The sequence below is a fragment of the Vanellus vanellus genome, assembly GCF_965231255.1.
Source record: "Vanellus vanellus genome assembly, chromosome: Z".
Classification (NCBI taxonomy): domain Eukaryota; kingdom Metazoa; phylum Chordata; class Aves; order Charadriiformes; family Charadriidae; genus Vanellus; species Vanellus vanellus.
The window spans coordinates 49,430,973-49,447,337 of NC_138908.1; the positions used below are offsets into that span (position 1 = coordinate 49,430,973).

The window sequence follows — 16,365 nt, forward strand, 5'->3', positions numbered from 1 at the left end:
ACTTCTATTCAGCAAATAAGTTTATTCTGGATTTCTCCTCTGGGCCAATCATCCCATTCTAAAACAACATTGTTCTCCTACAACCCAGTGTCTTAGGCTTTACATAACTTTTATACCAGTGTGTTTGCTAATTGCTATATTGTGTTTTTAAATGGTAGTATTTAACATCACAGAAATCAGTCTTTTAAATACTTACCTCAAACAAAAACAGCTTATGTATTTTTTCTTTATGAGGAAAAACTGACCAGCCTGGGAGAGAAAGTGATTTTGGCTGCATCCTTGGGTCAAAGTGGTGGGGCGCTAATTGTTTTTTAAAAATATGTGATCAGGTAGACCTTTTTTTTTGTTTTTAAGAAAACACACTAAAAATACGATAAATCGTTTCCTTGACTACTCAGGACTTAAAACAAAGAGCCAAGGACCTGTTCTTGTAAACAGTTACTGCTCATGACTGTGAGCTGTCCTGAAAGGATGAATCTTCTACAGCATGAGTACACTGCATTTAAAGAACTCTTAAGTCAGAATACTGTATCTCAAAAAATCAAACGCCACTATTCTAACCTGTAGTAAAACAGTACCACTGAAACACAAAGACCTTCAATATCATATCTTTAAAAGGCAAAGTGCTTCTAACTTGCCTTACTGAAAAGGAAAATCTAATAATGCACTTCTATCACTCTCTTACGTCAATGATAGACACCATTAATCACCACACAATGTGGTGTAAGGAATTTGAGCGAGAGTGTTTTGATTGCTGAACTCATTATTGAAATGACTGATCTTCGTAAATTAGCAATTCTGGCATCACAATAATTCAATACCACCCAAACAAAGATAAAACATAAATCCCAAACTGATTTGAGATGGGAGTAGTTAGCACTAACAAATCCAGGATATTCACAGATAAGCTGCACAATATAAACGGGGGAGAAAGGAATGCATTGAAATGCGGGTACCAGAATCTGTCTCATGTGTCCTGGTTTGAGGGCTTAAACCATGACACTCATGTCTCAAAATAATGAGAAAGAAAGATAATGGGGAGCCTCTCCTACCTTTTATGCAATCTGCTGGCATAAAAACAAGTAGGCACTCTCAGTACCTATTGGTATGACTTGCTGACCAAGTTGTTATCCATAAAGACTTTGGGCATATGTGCCCTGTATATATGGACTCTAAGAAAAATAACCAAAACACATTGGACATCGAAACCATTGTCATTTCTCCCTGAAGCCTGGCCTTGTCATAGAAATTAAGGCATTTTGATATTTACACTCCAGGTTTGATATTACTATTAATGTCCAAAGTATAAACATTTTCTGCTTGTTAGCCAGACCTTTCCCTCTCATACCGTTCTATATTTCATTATCATACTTAAGAATGACTTTTATGCCTTCAATTTAAACAATGAGAAGCTGTCTTTGGTGTCTCTGTATTTGCATATTACACATTTGGAAATACAGAGGTTTGTCTGAAGTAGCTTTTCCTCTTTTCAATCACAGGTTTCACCAATTCCTAAAAGGTTAAAAGTAGAAAACCTAACTATTATGGGATACACAGATGCAACATTTTGTGATTATTTGATAAAACACATATTGCCATTTAAAACTGACAATCATGAAACCATACGATTTTGGTAGCTCACTTTATGCTGAAGTAGTTCTTACATAATAATTGCTTTTTACGCAATCAGAAGCAAAATTAGTTTATTAAAATGACAGGAAGTAAAAGAAACTGAAAGCAAATTTCATAGTCTGCAAGTTGAAGCATCAAAAGGAGGTATCTGCTATATAGGATCAGGCTTCAGAGAAAGGACATTTCAAAATTAGGGTAGATCCAGTGGAATTAGTTATTGTGTGTTCCAATTTAATTGGAAGAGCACTGTGCACTGCTCAAATGAAGGACGTTACAAAATTCACCTATGCAAGAGAACAATGAATAGATGTGGCTCATTTCCATTGTGGCTCTGCATGAAAAAACTTTCCTCTGACTTACACTTAAACGAGGATAGTACAATACTATTTTTGTTTACTCTTCTCAATCTCATCCTTGGTAAGCCACTTATTTCATAATATTCCAATCCAAACATGAACACCCTGGGTATTCATATAAGAAAACTAGAAAAAAAAAGTAATGTTTTGCCCGTCCATATCCCTTCTTTCAAAAATTCACTGCTATAAAAGAAGGAAAAACAAACCCAGGGAAACTACTGTCCACCAGAATAATTCTTAAATGCAAAATAAAATTAGAAACAAAAATTGACTTTGCTGCTATCATTTCACAATTTTTTTCCCCTGGGAATGGTAACATATCAGTAAAAAGAAAACTATTTTTTCCTTCAGTAGAGAAAAAGTTATGATCTGTATGGCTTTAAGAGAAGAAAGAACAATGATTTTTAAGCCCTTAGAAGTGACTAAGAAGCCGTGAATGCTGTTTTTTTGACCAAGAGCATTTAAAACATACTTATTAATAACTAATGAGTTCACGTACAAATGCAACATCAATAATTAAAACATACTATCTGCAGCATCAACATCGAAGTCTCTAATACAAGAAGTTTGAAATATGAATTTTAAATAAGCAACCTTTTAATATGACTATTTGAAAAACCCTATTTGAAATTTCCTCATACATTTCAAATATAGCTACCTATATACCAACATTTAAACACTACTTCATGAGTTAGTTTCTTATGAATTAGCACTTACCTTTTTCTTCCGCATATTTAAAAAGTACATTTCAAGTAGCCTTCAACCACCGACCAAGGTTTCCATCCAATGCACAATCGGATAAAGCCTCCTTCCCAGTAGTCACTGATGGAAACAGTGCTAAGAAGTAGTGACAACAAATTCCCATGTGTTAAATTAACAGCTTGCTTTTTTTTTGGGTGGGGGGCTGAGGGGGACGGAGGGAAGACAGAATAAAAGAAGTGAACCAAAAACTCTTGACAAAATGTTTTTACTCCAGTTATGCTGAAGATCTCATGTCACCTTATAATGAGGAACTTGTGACTTGATCTGCCTTTATTTATGTATCACGGTAAGGAAATGATTAACACTCATGATGTCACTGCTCGAATTTTCAGTAGGAGTTCAGAATAAAAGCATACCCAAAACATTTTCCAGGTTCACTGTAGTTTACCGTGTATGTGTGTTGCCACCTAGAGAGTCAAGGTTATAACTGTAGGCATGGAAATAATTAAGCCAGCCCAAGCACACTAGCTGTTTTGAAATGCTTCTTTGAACATCAGCTTTGCTATACCGAACAATTAGTCCGTGCAGTCTAACACCTCTTATTGCAGCGGCCATCAGATACTTTCACAAAAATAACCATGAATTCCTCACAACAAATCTGCCATAAACAGAACTAGCTGCCAAATGCTGGACTGTAATTATCTTTGGTGCCACCTGGAAACATACATTTGTATTCTGTTTTCTACGCAAAGGATCCTGTGGATTTTCCTACTACCCATATACATAAGTGTGTACTTTTTTTAATGTCCATTAAATTCTTGGCCTTGCCAACAGGAAAAAACATCAAGCAGTAACTCTCAAAACAGTGAGAAACCTAATATATTTACTGTTGATCACCATATTCAAATTATTGTAAATGTTGCTGTGCTGAAAACAGAGCCAATGCTGAAAATATTACATCACGTCGTATGTCTGCTGCCTAACTACGCCTGCACTCACTTTCTATGCTCCTTCTCCATCACCACCTATCTTCCATTTCCCACTTTCTTTTTTTTTTTTTATTTCTTTCTACCATAGTGTACTTATATCCAACATGGTCATTAATACAGCCTGTTTGTCATAGTAGTTCTTTACTTTCCTGATTTGGACTGAGCTTTAGGCTTCTCCTGGAAGCTTATCTATGTTGGCAATCATAGATATAGTACAGGCCTTCAGTGAACACAAATCAGAGCATATAAAACAGGCCTTAAGTTTAGAATGACACAGAAAATTTACAAAGGCCAACACACTGGTAATACTACTTTGCTGTTTAAATCTGCTCTGAAACATATTTAACTGCAGCGTTTCACTTCCCATTAGAACACTCATACCCCTGCTGTGCTACTTCCAGACGCAACACCCTGATAAACCTGGGTAGTAGCTAGACGATCTCCAAGGTTACGCTGTACACTTTCTTACTCCTGTAACAGTGGTTCTTCCTTTTAGAGGGGAACATTTTAGAGAAAAGCAAACTCCCAATTACCTAGAGAGAGTATAAACAATTTTTTTCTCAAAGTCTAAGAACATATCAAATGAAGATCACCAGTTGGCAGGTATCACATTGCTCCCAAGTTGTCTTAAAATTTGTGTTGACATTTTGTTTTTTCAAAAGAACATCATCTTCTCACTGGATATAAATGCACATGCAAATTAAAACATCTAGCTTACATTTTCTGTACAGCCCTTGAACAAGACCTCTCTAGAAAAATGGAGTCGGAAGGCAAGACCAGTATTTTGGTAGCCCACAGTGACAAATGGTATCTGGAGACACCAGACACTGAGCAATGACATGTCTTGATCACGCAATTTGACAGCTCTAATGCAGTTTATGTAACCTATCATCACTTCGCTTACCTTGCCAGTCTTTTGTATAACCCAAACTCTCAGACTCATTTCAGAAAGTTTTCCAAGGCTTTTGAATTTGCCTCTATTAGCAAACAGATGAATGGAAAAAACTAATCAGCTCAGCAAATGGTCTGAAAGTAGCCATAACATTCCAGCCCATGACTGGAACAAGCCAAGAGGAAAGTGCTTGCCTACAGCATAATTGCAAATAAAGTAAACATACGGCCTACAACATAGTGCAAGTTTAATTTGTTTTAAAGGGCTTATTTATTTTGTTATGGAAAAGCTCAAACATGTATTTTAAAGACAGTAATAAAACAACTTCTCTCCTATGAATATAATGCAAAGACAGATTTTTAACGCTAAAATGCAGTCTATTGCCAGGACCTACCTACCATGTACGAAGCTCCAAGAAGATTTTAAGTGACTAAAGAATGTCTACAAAGATACTAGCTAATAATGCAAAATGGTATGAAATATTATAAAAGCCACAAATACAGGAATACATATATTACTTCGGGTAAAAAACCTCACAAAACAAAACCAAATCAAACACCTCAATAAGTTAATAAATCTATTTCCTTACTAATTTATTTTGGTTATCGTAAACACGAAATAGCAGTTGCATTCTTGCCAGAAAAGGAGTCTGTTTTTAAAACATTTGTAAAGTACTTCCTAAGATAAGTTGGTGTATTTGGACTTAAAGAATGTAATTAAAAACGTGTGATAAAAATAAATATAGTTTAAATATGTATCTAGCTAATCTGACAGCAGGTAGAAGCATTATCTAAACAAGCACCACGAAATCCTTGAGTCACGAAGCCACCTCCTTCCTTCTGTGGGTGCTAAGGGACACTAACAATCTAAATAAATAACCAATGAACTTATACAGATACCTTACAGCACAAATACTGGAAAAAAGTTTCCAAATGTTTACTGAGAAGGCTGACAAGCTAATTATGTTAAGCAAAAAGCCCTAGTAAAATGACAAAGCTATAAAAGCAACAATCTGAAGACAAAGTCGGGAACTCCACACAGTAATAGTTCCAAAATCTTCAAATACACACAGGCAAAACTTTATTGTCCTTTAGCAAATACATTATTTAAAAAAAAAAAAAATTCACAAGTTGCCTTCTTCAGTGATGATTCCAGCAAAAATACAGTGTTTGCTATCCTTAAAAGACAAATCAAATTGCAAAGTCTGACAGTCTGCCCATACAACTTCAGTCTACTATTAAAGACAAGTATTTCTAATTGTACTTCAACTTGTAAATAAGTTACAAAAGACAAGCATTAAGTTTGCATTTCACAACAAAACACTAATTCAATGAAAATTTGAAAAAAAAAAAAATTTAAAAACTTGAAAAATTGGTTGCAAGATCTATAATCTCTGCAAAAACTACATCTCAGTCAGTTAAGTCTGAAAAGTGTATGGGTTAATTTTGCATTTACTTGCATTAACTTTTCTTGGCACATCTGTGCACACCTGCCATTCAATGCTACCAACTGGTTCAGAGCTAACGTTACAAAAAATAAGAATAGCATTAACTAGAGAATGGACCCAAAACTTAAAAGCTGGCTGCCCACTGCTTTGGGTAATATGAAAGGGAGAAGGTGAAAAACATTTTCACAGGAAGAATGAGAAAAACTTTCAGAACAGTGACAGCTTATAGAAGAAAATATCCCCTTTTCCTTCCTTCTCCCAGCCACACTTGTTTTTGGTTTGCATAGAAAAGGGAATGTTTTGTCCGGTTTTGGTAGGCTCTTATTTTTTGGTTTAGCTATTACATGGAAGGACACACATTAAAAATCACTACAGTTTGTGTGCTTATGATAAATTCACATGAGAAATATTTCAGGTACCACAGTTATGTCTTTTTGTTCAGGACAGGTAAAATGATTTTCCATTTCTTTTGACAAGTAACATATCCCCTGGTTTCTTTTAACTGCATCCCAAAGTTCTAATTTTCTGTAGTCTTCTTTTAGCCTGCCTCCACGTTTTCAAGAATTCTTGCTTGACATCATAGCCTCCTCCATACAGTACACCTCCAGACAGCTTACTATTAAGTACCTAATAGTGATTATTCCATCCACTTAGACAACTCAGACTTGCTTTTGCAGACTGACAAAACATTGTTTCTTCAAGAAGGCAGAAGCATGCTTATTTTTCTCCCAACTAGAAAAACCTGAAACCAAATGGAAACAAGTTTCCTGTGAGTAGATGGACAACTATGAAACAATTGATCAGGTCTCCATTTCAGTATCCATGGTATCAGTCCTTGAAGGAGTTTTAGCTTCTGGTGGGCTCTCTCCATCTAGGTTCTGAATATCAGACAAATCAATAGTAGGCAATGGCGCTCTCCAATACAGGAATGAGTTATATTGACAGAGTTCTTCTTCCTGCTTTGAAAAGAGACAAACAAATAAAAAGGCAACAGAACATTAGTGTGTATGACAGCAGTACAAAATAACAAAACCAAACTTTTATAAAAGAAACAGAAACAAGGAGGAGTTACTCAGCTGTTCCATATAAATGGTTCATATAATTTTTATACAGAAAATATATGAGTTATTTCTAAGGCAAACACCATAGAAAATCTCAACCAAATCACAATTTACTTTTTCTTTTCAAATATTCTTGCAAAGAACTACTGTACAACCTCTGGGAAATACTTCCCTAACTCCACCAATTTCTTCAACTTGCAATCTTGGCACAGAGCGACACTGTAAAACGTGTGCAATTGTTGGACTTCGCATACAAAAACTGGTCACTGCTTTTTCTTCTCACAATGGTATACAAGTTTCATGCACATGGTACTCAGAAGAATGTATTTAGCCAATTTACATCAACTCAGAGGATGATACTTGCAGGAAAAATAAAGCATTCTGTACTGTTTCAATCACATTCTGTTTCTTCTTTTCTGTATCTACATTTTGTACTCAAGTATACTTGAAAAAAATGAAGATCTCTTCTAAGGGTAGGGAGGGGAAAGTTTAAGAACTGGTAAGTTGCACAAGAAAAACCTTGGAGGAACATGTACTTATCTACCACTTTAATATGACACCACATTTTTTTTTTTTTTAATCTGCGTTAGAAAACACACTGTTTGTTTATAACCATGTTGTGGTTATAAACAGTGGCCAATCTGTGCATGCTTTTATGGTCATGATACACATAAGAACAACTATTCTCAATCATTCCTTATGTCTTGAGCATGTACTTTCTTCTGGTATGTAAAAGCATTGAATGTTGCCACAAACCTAAAATAATGCATTTACATGTAATATTGGTTTGTATTTTTCTTAACATGCAATCAGAATTTTACTTTAATGCGTCAGTTATAACAGGTGCTGAACAGAAGTATTTTTTACAAGTAAGCTGGTATAGCTGTTTTGGAATGTCTCTTGAAAAAATTCATGCTTTGTTTGCTCTGCAACAGAATAAAAAAAATGTAATGTTCAAAAAATTGCAGTAAGTATTGTCCATAAACCCTCTCAGATACTGGACAAATAACGCTTCCCCCCCTTCCCCAAAAGAAAGACCTACATAAATTCACCATACTTTCCATTTAAAGAATACATTTTTCTATTTGTTACCACACAAGCCTCTTATGAACTACAATTTGTTGTATTAGGTAACCTGGTTTTACTGCAAAAACATGGCATTATTCAAGACCTGTAATAATTGAGAGGCATGAAAGGTGTAGACATTTCATAGCAACAAGATGGCTGCGTACCTGGAGAGTACTACTACTGTGAATTTGCCCACTAGGAAAAGATTGACTTCAGGAAAAATTAAAGTACCAAATTTCCCATTAACTGGAATCAAGAGCAATACCAATTAAATGAGACAGCGCCACAGGAACAGAAGAATTGATTATATGGAAACTGGAAGAAAGCCAAACTATAAGTAGTTGCACACATTTGCATAAATATTCTTATAAACGGAAATTTTTGTACTGCACAGCATTAACAAGGCGCAACAGAGAAAGGGAAGATTTTCCAGTCCATATTCCAACCCAGGCAGCATCACTCACACAGAACTGTGCAGAGCAAATGGCTAACAAGTTCTTTGAAAAAAATCTCCAGCAATGGAGTTTCAGAAGCTGTCAGCTACCCTTACAAATTATTCCTGTGTTTCATCTGAACTCCCCTCATATTTTAGTAAGTTACTGCTCACACTGTGAGGCCTAAGTACTTAAAAGTCAGAACACCCCTGTGCTAGGTGCTTTGTACAGACAGAGTAAATGACAGTATTCTTGTTTCAGAGAGATTATAATCTAAAACTTCATAACCACAAAAATATGCATACTCTTAATTTGGGACTCAGGCCACATACAGGCTCAATCTCAAGAGCACTCAAGTGTCCAGAGGAGCAGTATTTCAGTTTATTGGTACCTCCAAGAAGATTCATTGTGAAAATGAACAAATGCAAATAGCACAAGAAACAGGAGCAAGCATTAAACATTCATACATAAAGTGCAAAATAAAATATCAAATATTCACGTTCACCTAAATATCTTTCAAAACAGGTTTTGAGAAGAAATTCTAGCAAGGTCGGTAACATGCAGCAAGCTCAAGAGATACATCAACTCAGTTTCTACGCATGAAGTTGTTTAATTTTTAAGGAGTTAATTTTCCAACTCCAGTTGCAAAGGTGTGCTTGCAAATAAAACTAAAGCAAAGCAATATTTCTTCTCCAGCCAACTGTAGTATAACTGAATTGCTTGTAACTTTAACAAACGATCCACAAAAGAGCAAAGAATAATCCCAACCTACAGCTGTATTTTCAGAAAGGTGTAAAAATCATCATCAGAAATATCTTTGTGAAAGATTTAAAACACATATCTAGGATACACAGAAGATGGAAGAAACACCTCTTGCCTGTTGTTAACCAAGCTTAATTTTAAAGCAAAAATATTTTTTATACAATACTGTACTTAGGGAAACAACCTGTTACAAATACAGTGCTACAAAATTATGCCTAAATAATCCTCAGGAGAAATAAAGAATTCAGCATCATATTTGTGATGGAGTAAAACTGTTATGTAGAGGTTAGCTCAATTTCTTTAATTTGCTTTATTGCAGAAGACGCTTGTTCTCTCTAAAAAAATGAAAGATATGATTGTGTTTAAAAGGTGCAGCCTAAAAAGGATGTGCAATTTTCTTAGGACACACAATTTTTTCCTTAATTCCTTTGTGCCTTAATTCTACCATCCACCACAAAAAAAAAAAAAATAAAACAAAGCAACACAACCAACCAAACAAAACACCAAAAGGCAGAGCCTGAGAAATAAAACCTACAATTTTCTTTACAGATCATAGATGGGTACCTACTTTTCAAAGCCAGAGAGTCTAAAACTGGAGTTCAAAGCCCCTGACCTGGCTAGACTTTCTGCCACTTCCACATCACTGGATCAAATACTTTGGTCTTACTTAAAAGATCCAGGTGGGAGAAAAGGTGAGTTTACATATATCAGACTTCTAGATATGTGCGAAATTTAACCTAGCATTTTATTTTTGTAAAACTAAAGCTTTTTTAGTATTGTATTTTTTTTTCTGGCCTACTGTGTAAAATGTGGTCAAGGCCAGGGAGAACGTACATTGTTCAAAGTTAACCAGAAACGTCAGCAGTGAACCGCGCATTTCTATATATCCTGATCATTAAATAACTGATCCCCTGTCCCTCACCACCACCTTCCCTAGACGTTTTGGTGAGTATCACTACTAAATGCCCATCGCATCCCAAACAAAAAGTTAAGAAAGAAAATGGTCAGATAGCTGACCGTTGAGCTTGTTTGAGGAGCCGCAGTCTCAAACAACAGAGACGCCATCAAAATAAACTCTTCAAGTTTCCACCGTACTTTTGGATGAGAATGTCGCTGAAAACAGACTTTACTAAGGTGAGCTCCAGACAGGCTGTTTTCCATCAGTTTTTCGGGTGGAGACAAACGGACCCTAGACACCTTACTTATTTTGCTTCGGGAGATGAAGAAAGGGGGAAAAAAAAAAAAAAAGCTTTTAGGAGGCCCCCGACCGACCGATCAACACCGGTAGGCCCGGACGGGGCGGGGGGGGGAGGGGGCACCGAGCGCTGTGCTGTGCCTGGCAAATGCCGGGGGACTCCCCCCGCCGGTTCGGCGGACCCGCCGGCCGCACGGCCCGCCAGCCCCCTCGGCTGACACCCGCACCCCGGCGCGGCGGGCTGAGATCGCCGCCCCGCGGTAACGCCTCAACCGCCACCAACACCGCCCACGACTTCCTCTCCCCGGAGGCCAGCAGCCCGGGCCCGCCCACGGCCGCACCGCAGCATCCTCCCCGGGAGGCCTCCCGCCGCCCCAGCCCCGCTCCGTTACCTCAGCGGCCGCGGCCCGCTCCTTGCCGCCGCCACCGGCGCGTCCTTCCGCCGTCAACTCGTCCTGGGGCGCCGCGGGCCCGCCGCGCCGCCTTCCGCCTGCGTGCCCCTGCTCCCCGCGGGGGCCGCCCCCCTGCAGCCCAGGCCGCTTGCCCGGCGGCGCCTCATCCTCCTCCAGCTTCCGCTTCGGGGCGGCGGGGCCGGCGCTCGCCGCTTCGCCCCGGGGGCGCCGCTCGGGCGCGGCAGCGCGGGGGGGCGGCGGCAGCTCGCGCAGGAGCCGTTTGATGGGCACGTGACACAGTAACGGCTCCGCACACCGCTTGGCCATGAGGGGGGTACCGGCGCCGGTGGCTCCACGGAGCGCGCGCAGCCCCCCAACGCTGCACGCACCGCCCCCGCGCGGGGAAGCAGCGCATGCGCTCACTGCTCACCGCCACCCCCTCCCCCCAGGACGCGGTCTCTGGGGGCGGGGCGGAGCGCCCGGCCCCGCCCCCCGTGAGTGATGGGCGGCGGGCGGGGGGGAGGGACGACACCGAGGTCGGCGCGGCGGGGGGGTAACGGGGCTGGGGCCGGGGGGGACAGGAACGGCTGCCTAAAACGGCATCGTTCCCAAGAGCAAAGGAGCAAGTCACACGTGAGCCACATCAAGTCATACTGCAAACTTTAATGTCCAAGAAAAATCAAGTCAATTACACACACCGAAAATTGAGGGAAGTTTCTGCAGAGACGTGAAACTTCCCGTTCTTGCCTTCGTAACTGATTTTAGAGTCTACTACATATAAATAAAAATACAGGACACTTTACATTCGTCAAGCTTATCCCCTATAAAGAAGTATTACACTGAAGATTATGCAGCATTGTATTTTACACCCCGATACCACGTACAGTCTAATTATGACCTAAATCTCATGGTCTCGGCTTCAGCTTGACAAACACCTTAAGCATTTACACCCCCCCCCCGTGTATACAGCCAAAATGAAGAATGTGATCACATTCAATAATACACAATTATTCCTGTTCATAAAAATACCAGTGATTAATTTTAAGAACTCATAAATAGGACTGCAGGTAAAACACTACTGACTCACACAGCTTATGCACAAGATTATTCCTCTTCCAACTGTAAATGCAACTGTTGTAATTTAAAAGGAAAACATCGGGGAAAACTGGCATTTTCTATATTAGAAACAGAAGCACATCACTATATACCTGACGTAAGTAAATAAAAACATATTCTTCAAAAATGCAATAAAATGGCACTTGTGACAACGTAGGGTGGCAAAGAACAAAACCACCAGAACAAAGGATATTGACATTCAACCAGAAAGCAAGAGTTCAGTTTTCTAATTTGCGGAAAACAAGACCACCACATTTTAAGTGTAACTACAGACTGGGTAGGAAGCAGAAATTAGGCAATATTACAGATATATATACTACTCAGCAATGGCATAATTGATATTCATGTAACCTTGTCTTATTTCAAGGAGCTTGAAAGTCAAGACTAATCATATTCTAAACTAAGGAAAAAAAATCTGAATGAAAGCAAAGAATCAGAAAGTCCCTCAAAAAAAAAAGTAAATAGTACAATAAGGAAATTAAATCAACTTTTAAAAAAACTATATTTAGGTGTGCAAGGGCTTTTATTTTTTATCTATTTGTTGCAATGGCAGTGTTTCAGCTTTAGACACATTTTTCTTGCAGCAGGGTAGAACTTTGACAGTTCGTTTATGGGGCTAAATCTTGGTGGTGCACTTTTAGGAAGAAAAGACAGTTCAGACGAGACTAGTTTAAGAAAAGCTCTAATTGAAAACTTCTGTAGACCAGAAACCTTTATTCTCAATTGGGATTCTAAGCAGAAAGGGCACAGTACTGAAACATACCCTCTCTTACGCAATGCTGAAACTATTTAACAAAAAAAAAGTTTGTGTCTCCCAGGGCTCGGTGCTGGGGCCTGTTCTCTTTAATATCTTTATCAATGATCTGAAAAGGGGCATCAAGTGCACCCTTGTTAAGTTTGCAGACACCACCAAGTTGGGCAGGAGTGTAGGTGTGCTTGAGGGTAGGAAGGCTCTAGAGAGGGATCTGGACAGGCTGGACTGATGGGCCGAGGCCAATGGTATGAGGTTCAACAAGGCCAAGCGCCGAGTCCTGCACTTGGGTCACAACTATCCCATGCAGCACTACAGGACTGGGGAATAGTTGCTGGAAAGCTGCCCAGTGGTCAATAGCCACCTGAACATGAGCCACTACTGAGCCCAGGTGGCCAAGAAGACAAATAGTATCCTGGCCTGTATGAGAAATAGTGTGGCCCGCAGGACCACAGAAGTGATCATCCCTCTGTACTCAGCACTGGTGAGGCTGCAGAAGACCAATAGTATCCTGGCCTGTATGAGAAATAGTGTGGCCCGCAGGATCACAGAAGTGATCATCCCTCTGTACTCAGCACTGGCTGCACCTTGACTACTGTGTTCAGTTTTGGGCCCCTCACTACAAGAAAAACATTGAGGTGCTGGAGTGTATCCACAGAAGGGCAACAAAGCTGGTGCAAGGTCTGGAGCACAAGCCTTATGAGGAGCGGGTGAAGGAACTTGGGTTGTTTAGCCTGGAGAAAAGGAGGCGAGGGGAGACCTTATTGCTCTCTAAAACTACCTGAAAGGAGGTTGTAGTGAGGTGGGGGTTGGTCTCTTGTCCCAAGTAACAAGCCAAATGGCCTCAAGTTACACCACAGTAGGTTTAAATTGGATATTAGGACGACATTCTTCACAGAAAGGGTTGTCAAGCATTAGAACATGCTGCCCAAGGAAGTGGTGGAGTCACCATCCCTGGAGGTATTTAAAAGACGGGTAGACGTGGAGCTTAGAGACATGGGTCAGTGGTGGTTTTGGCAGTGTTTGGTTGATGATTAGACTTGATGACCTCAAAGGTCCCTTCCAGCCTAGCCAAATCTATGATTCAATTATATGATTCCCTCCATGCAGACTTTCAATTTAGGAACAGAGGCAGACATTTCTGGCCTTAATGGGAAAAATCCAAGAGCCAGTACAGAACTATTAGAGATGCAATTAGGACATGACCATGAAAAAAAGAGACTAGAAATAATGGGAAACAAGCTATTTTCCAGTGTCATTATGACAAAATATGAAAAAACCCTTGATTCCTTATTATAATGTTTTTATATTTTAAAGATTTTTTTTTAAATGGATGAAAACGGTATTTAAGGTAACCAACGTATTAAGAAAATGAAATGGCTAACATGACACCTCCTCACAGTGATTACTAATCAATGTTTTCTCATGACAGAAGACTCAGCCTCTTGTACAGTATCATGATTTGTAGGTTAAATATTCACCTAAGCCACATCTGCCAGGAAAAAAAAACATTAGGGTAAGGAACCAAGAAGTCACTAAGTCACAAGGTTAAAGTGCCTGAAGTTACAGGAAAATTGTCAACCAATTGGCCTGCATATGCTGACTCAAGTAGAGATTATTAGGTTACAACACATGTTATTTACACGTAACATTTTTCTTTCCCCCTTTAAGAAACAGGTATATTTCTGTTGCACTACCTACACATGGCATGAATAACTCAGCAATGTTACCAACTTTCAAAAAAAGAAAAAAGCTCAAGGTATAAAGTGACTTTCTGTTTAGCAAAAAAATACTGCTTCATTGTTTTGGCTTAAGCAGTAAGTAGGTGAATTGAAAACAATATATTTCAAGACAGCAAAGCGTCTAATATACTTCAGTTTCAAAATGAGGTTAACATATGACTTCTCTGTGACATGCTGCTTTTCCTTCACTCAGCACTCTGCTTTCACATAGTATTTCTAATTGTCTATAGGTTGTGTGTTTTGATTAAATTGTTAACAGCGGTACAAAGATTAGCATTTGTAAAATAATGTACTTTGTTTCAGTTCCACAGAAAATGCTGTAACAGTTCTGATGGCTATTGTATCTATCACTAATAATTTTATCACTTTCCAACCATTTCAGACTTCATAATTTAAGTATATGTTTAGAAATACTTCGCTAAATGTGACAGCTAGCACAGTAAGCACCTCTATGCATTTCTAACTTCAGAAAGCAGAAAAAAAGAAAATCAGTATAAAATCTATGAAATATGAGGCAGCGTATGTGGACAATTAGCCTGGTTATGGCAAACATTACATTTTAGTCTCAAGAAAATGTTTTTGTTTTTATTATTAATGCATTCCAAAGCACAAAGACAGTGTATGTGAACATTTCGTCCTCCATTTTCACAAGTATATTACAAATATGCACGGCATAAAACATGTCTGGATAGCAAGAGATATTAAGAAAATAGACACTATCTAAATCCTATTAGGAATAAGAAGGCACCACTGATTTGAGGTTGTGTCCAGACATCACCCAGTCCATTTTATTCTCATTTCTAGCTTTCATGCCAACATTTTTTTTTCTGATTAACCTATACAGACTGCTTCTATTCTGGTTTTCTCACCACAAACAACACACATTCATAGTAGTATTTCATCATGGAGAGTTCATTCACAGTGTAAGTTGACAGTACAGATTCTTTTTCCACCTGAAAAAAAAAGCAGCGGTTTTCAAAACACCTTCTCCACGAGAACCGTAAAGTTTCTCTCAATAAGAAATTGCTATATACTTACTAGATTTCAAAGCTCATGTATACACTTTTTTAAAAATGAGGAAAGCAAATAATTGGCAACATACTTATAAAGATGTAATTCTCCCAGAAGTTATTAGCATACGCCATTATGTTGAACTAAATTTAAGGTAAAGGTTTATTTGAATGAGTTTGTTTGGTTTATACCAACACTACTCATTGCAAACTACTGCATCTTCTTACCTCCATATGGAATCCATATTGCAGTATAACATTTTTTATATCCTCGTAGCTTAATTCTATAGAAAGTTCATTTCCCAAGTTTTCAAAGTGGTAAAGAAGAGGACCTAGAATACAAAGATACAATGGAAATGGCTATCAAGAAGACAAAATTGTTTTAAAAATCAAAAGCACTGCAAGTGCAAAAATGCTTATATCCAGACTCACATATTCAAATACAGACAAAAGAACACATTTCTATCACTTGAATATGATTGTTATATCAAATTTCAGATTCAAGGCAAAATGAAAACAAATTAGTTCAGCTGCTTATTCAACAATGAAGTCTCATTTCCTACCAGATTGTGTTTTCTGTATCTCAAAATTTCTTCAGTCTAGCATCAATGCTGTGTCTATAGAACAGAATGCAGGACATATTGTGGTCTGCTCAGGAGCTCTGCTGGCATTCTGTGACTGGCCAGGACTCTGGTGTAGTGACTGGCTGGTGACTGACCAGTGACTCCTGAGTTTTGCTTGCCATCCGCTCAACATGGAAGACTTAATTTAAGCCTCTTTTCTTTTGAGACAAGGCATACATAAATCTCATTCTCA

The 16,365-nt window shown here is 38.7% G+C and overlaps 2 protein-coding genes across 2 annotated transcripts in view; both read right to left on the reverse strand.

Moving 5' to 3' along the window:
* The window catches only part of TRPM6 (transient receptor potential cation channel subfamily M member 6), a gene marked incomplete at its 3' end in the record, with an annotated part of 101,790 nt that extends 90,493 nt beyond the window's left edge, over positions 1 to 11,297 (reverse strand). Inside the window, exon 1 of the mRNA XM_082497109.1 lies at positions 10,931 to 11,297. Coding sequence (XP_082353235.1) covers positions 10,931 to 11,257 — 327 coding nt within the window. The 5' untranslated portion in view covers positions 11,258 to 11,297. The remainder of the gene's footprint in view (positions 1 to 10,930) is intronic.
* A 2,701-nt stretch (positions 11,298 to 13,998) lies between these two features.
* The window catches only part of CARNMT1 (carnosine N-methyltransferase 1), a 35,942-nt gene continuing 33,575 nt past the window's right edge, over positions 13,999 to 16,365 (reverse strand). Inside the window, exons 16-17 of the mRNA XM_082497979.1 lie at positions 15,778 to 15,881; positions 13,999 to 15,492 (exon numbers count right to left, since the gene is read on the reverse strand). Coding sequence (XP_082354105.1) covers positions 15,391 to 15,492; positions 15,778 to 15,881 — 206 coding nt within the window. The 3' untranslated portion in view covers positions 13,999 to 15,390. The remainder of the gene's footprint in view (positions 15,493 to 15,777; positions 15,882 to 16,365) is intronic.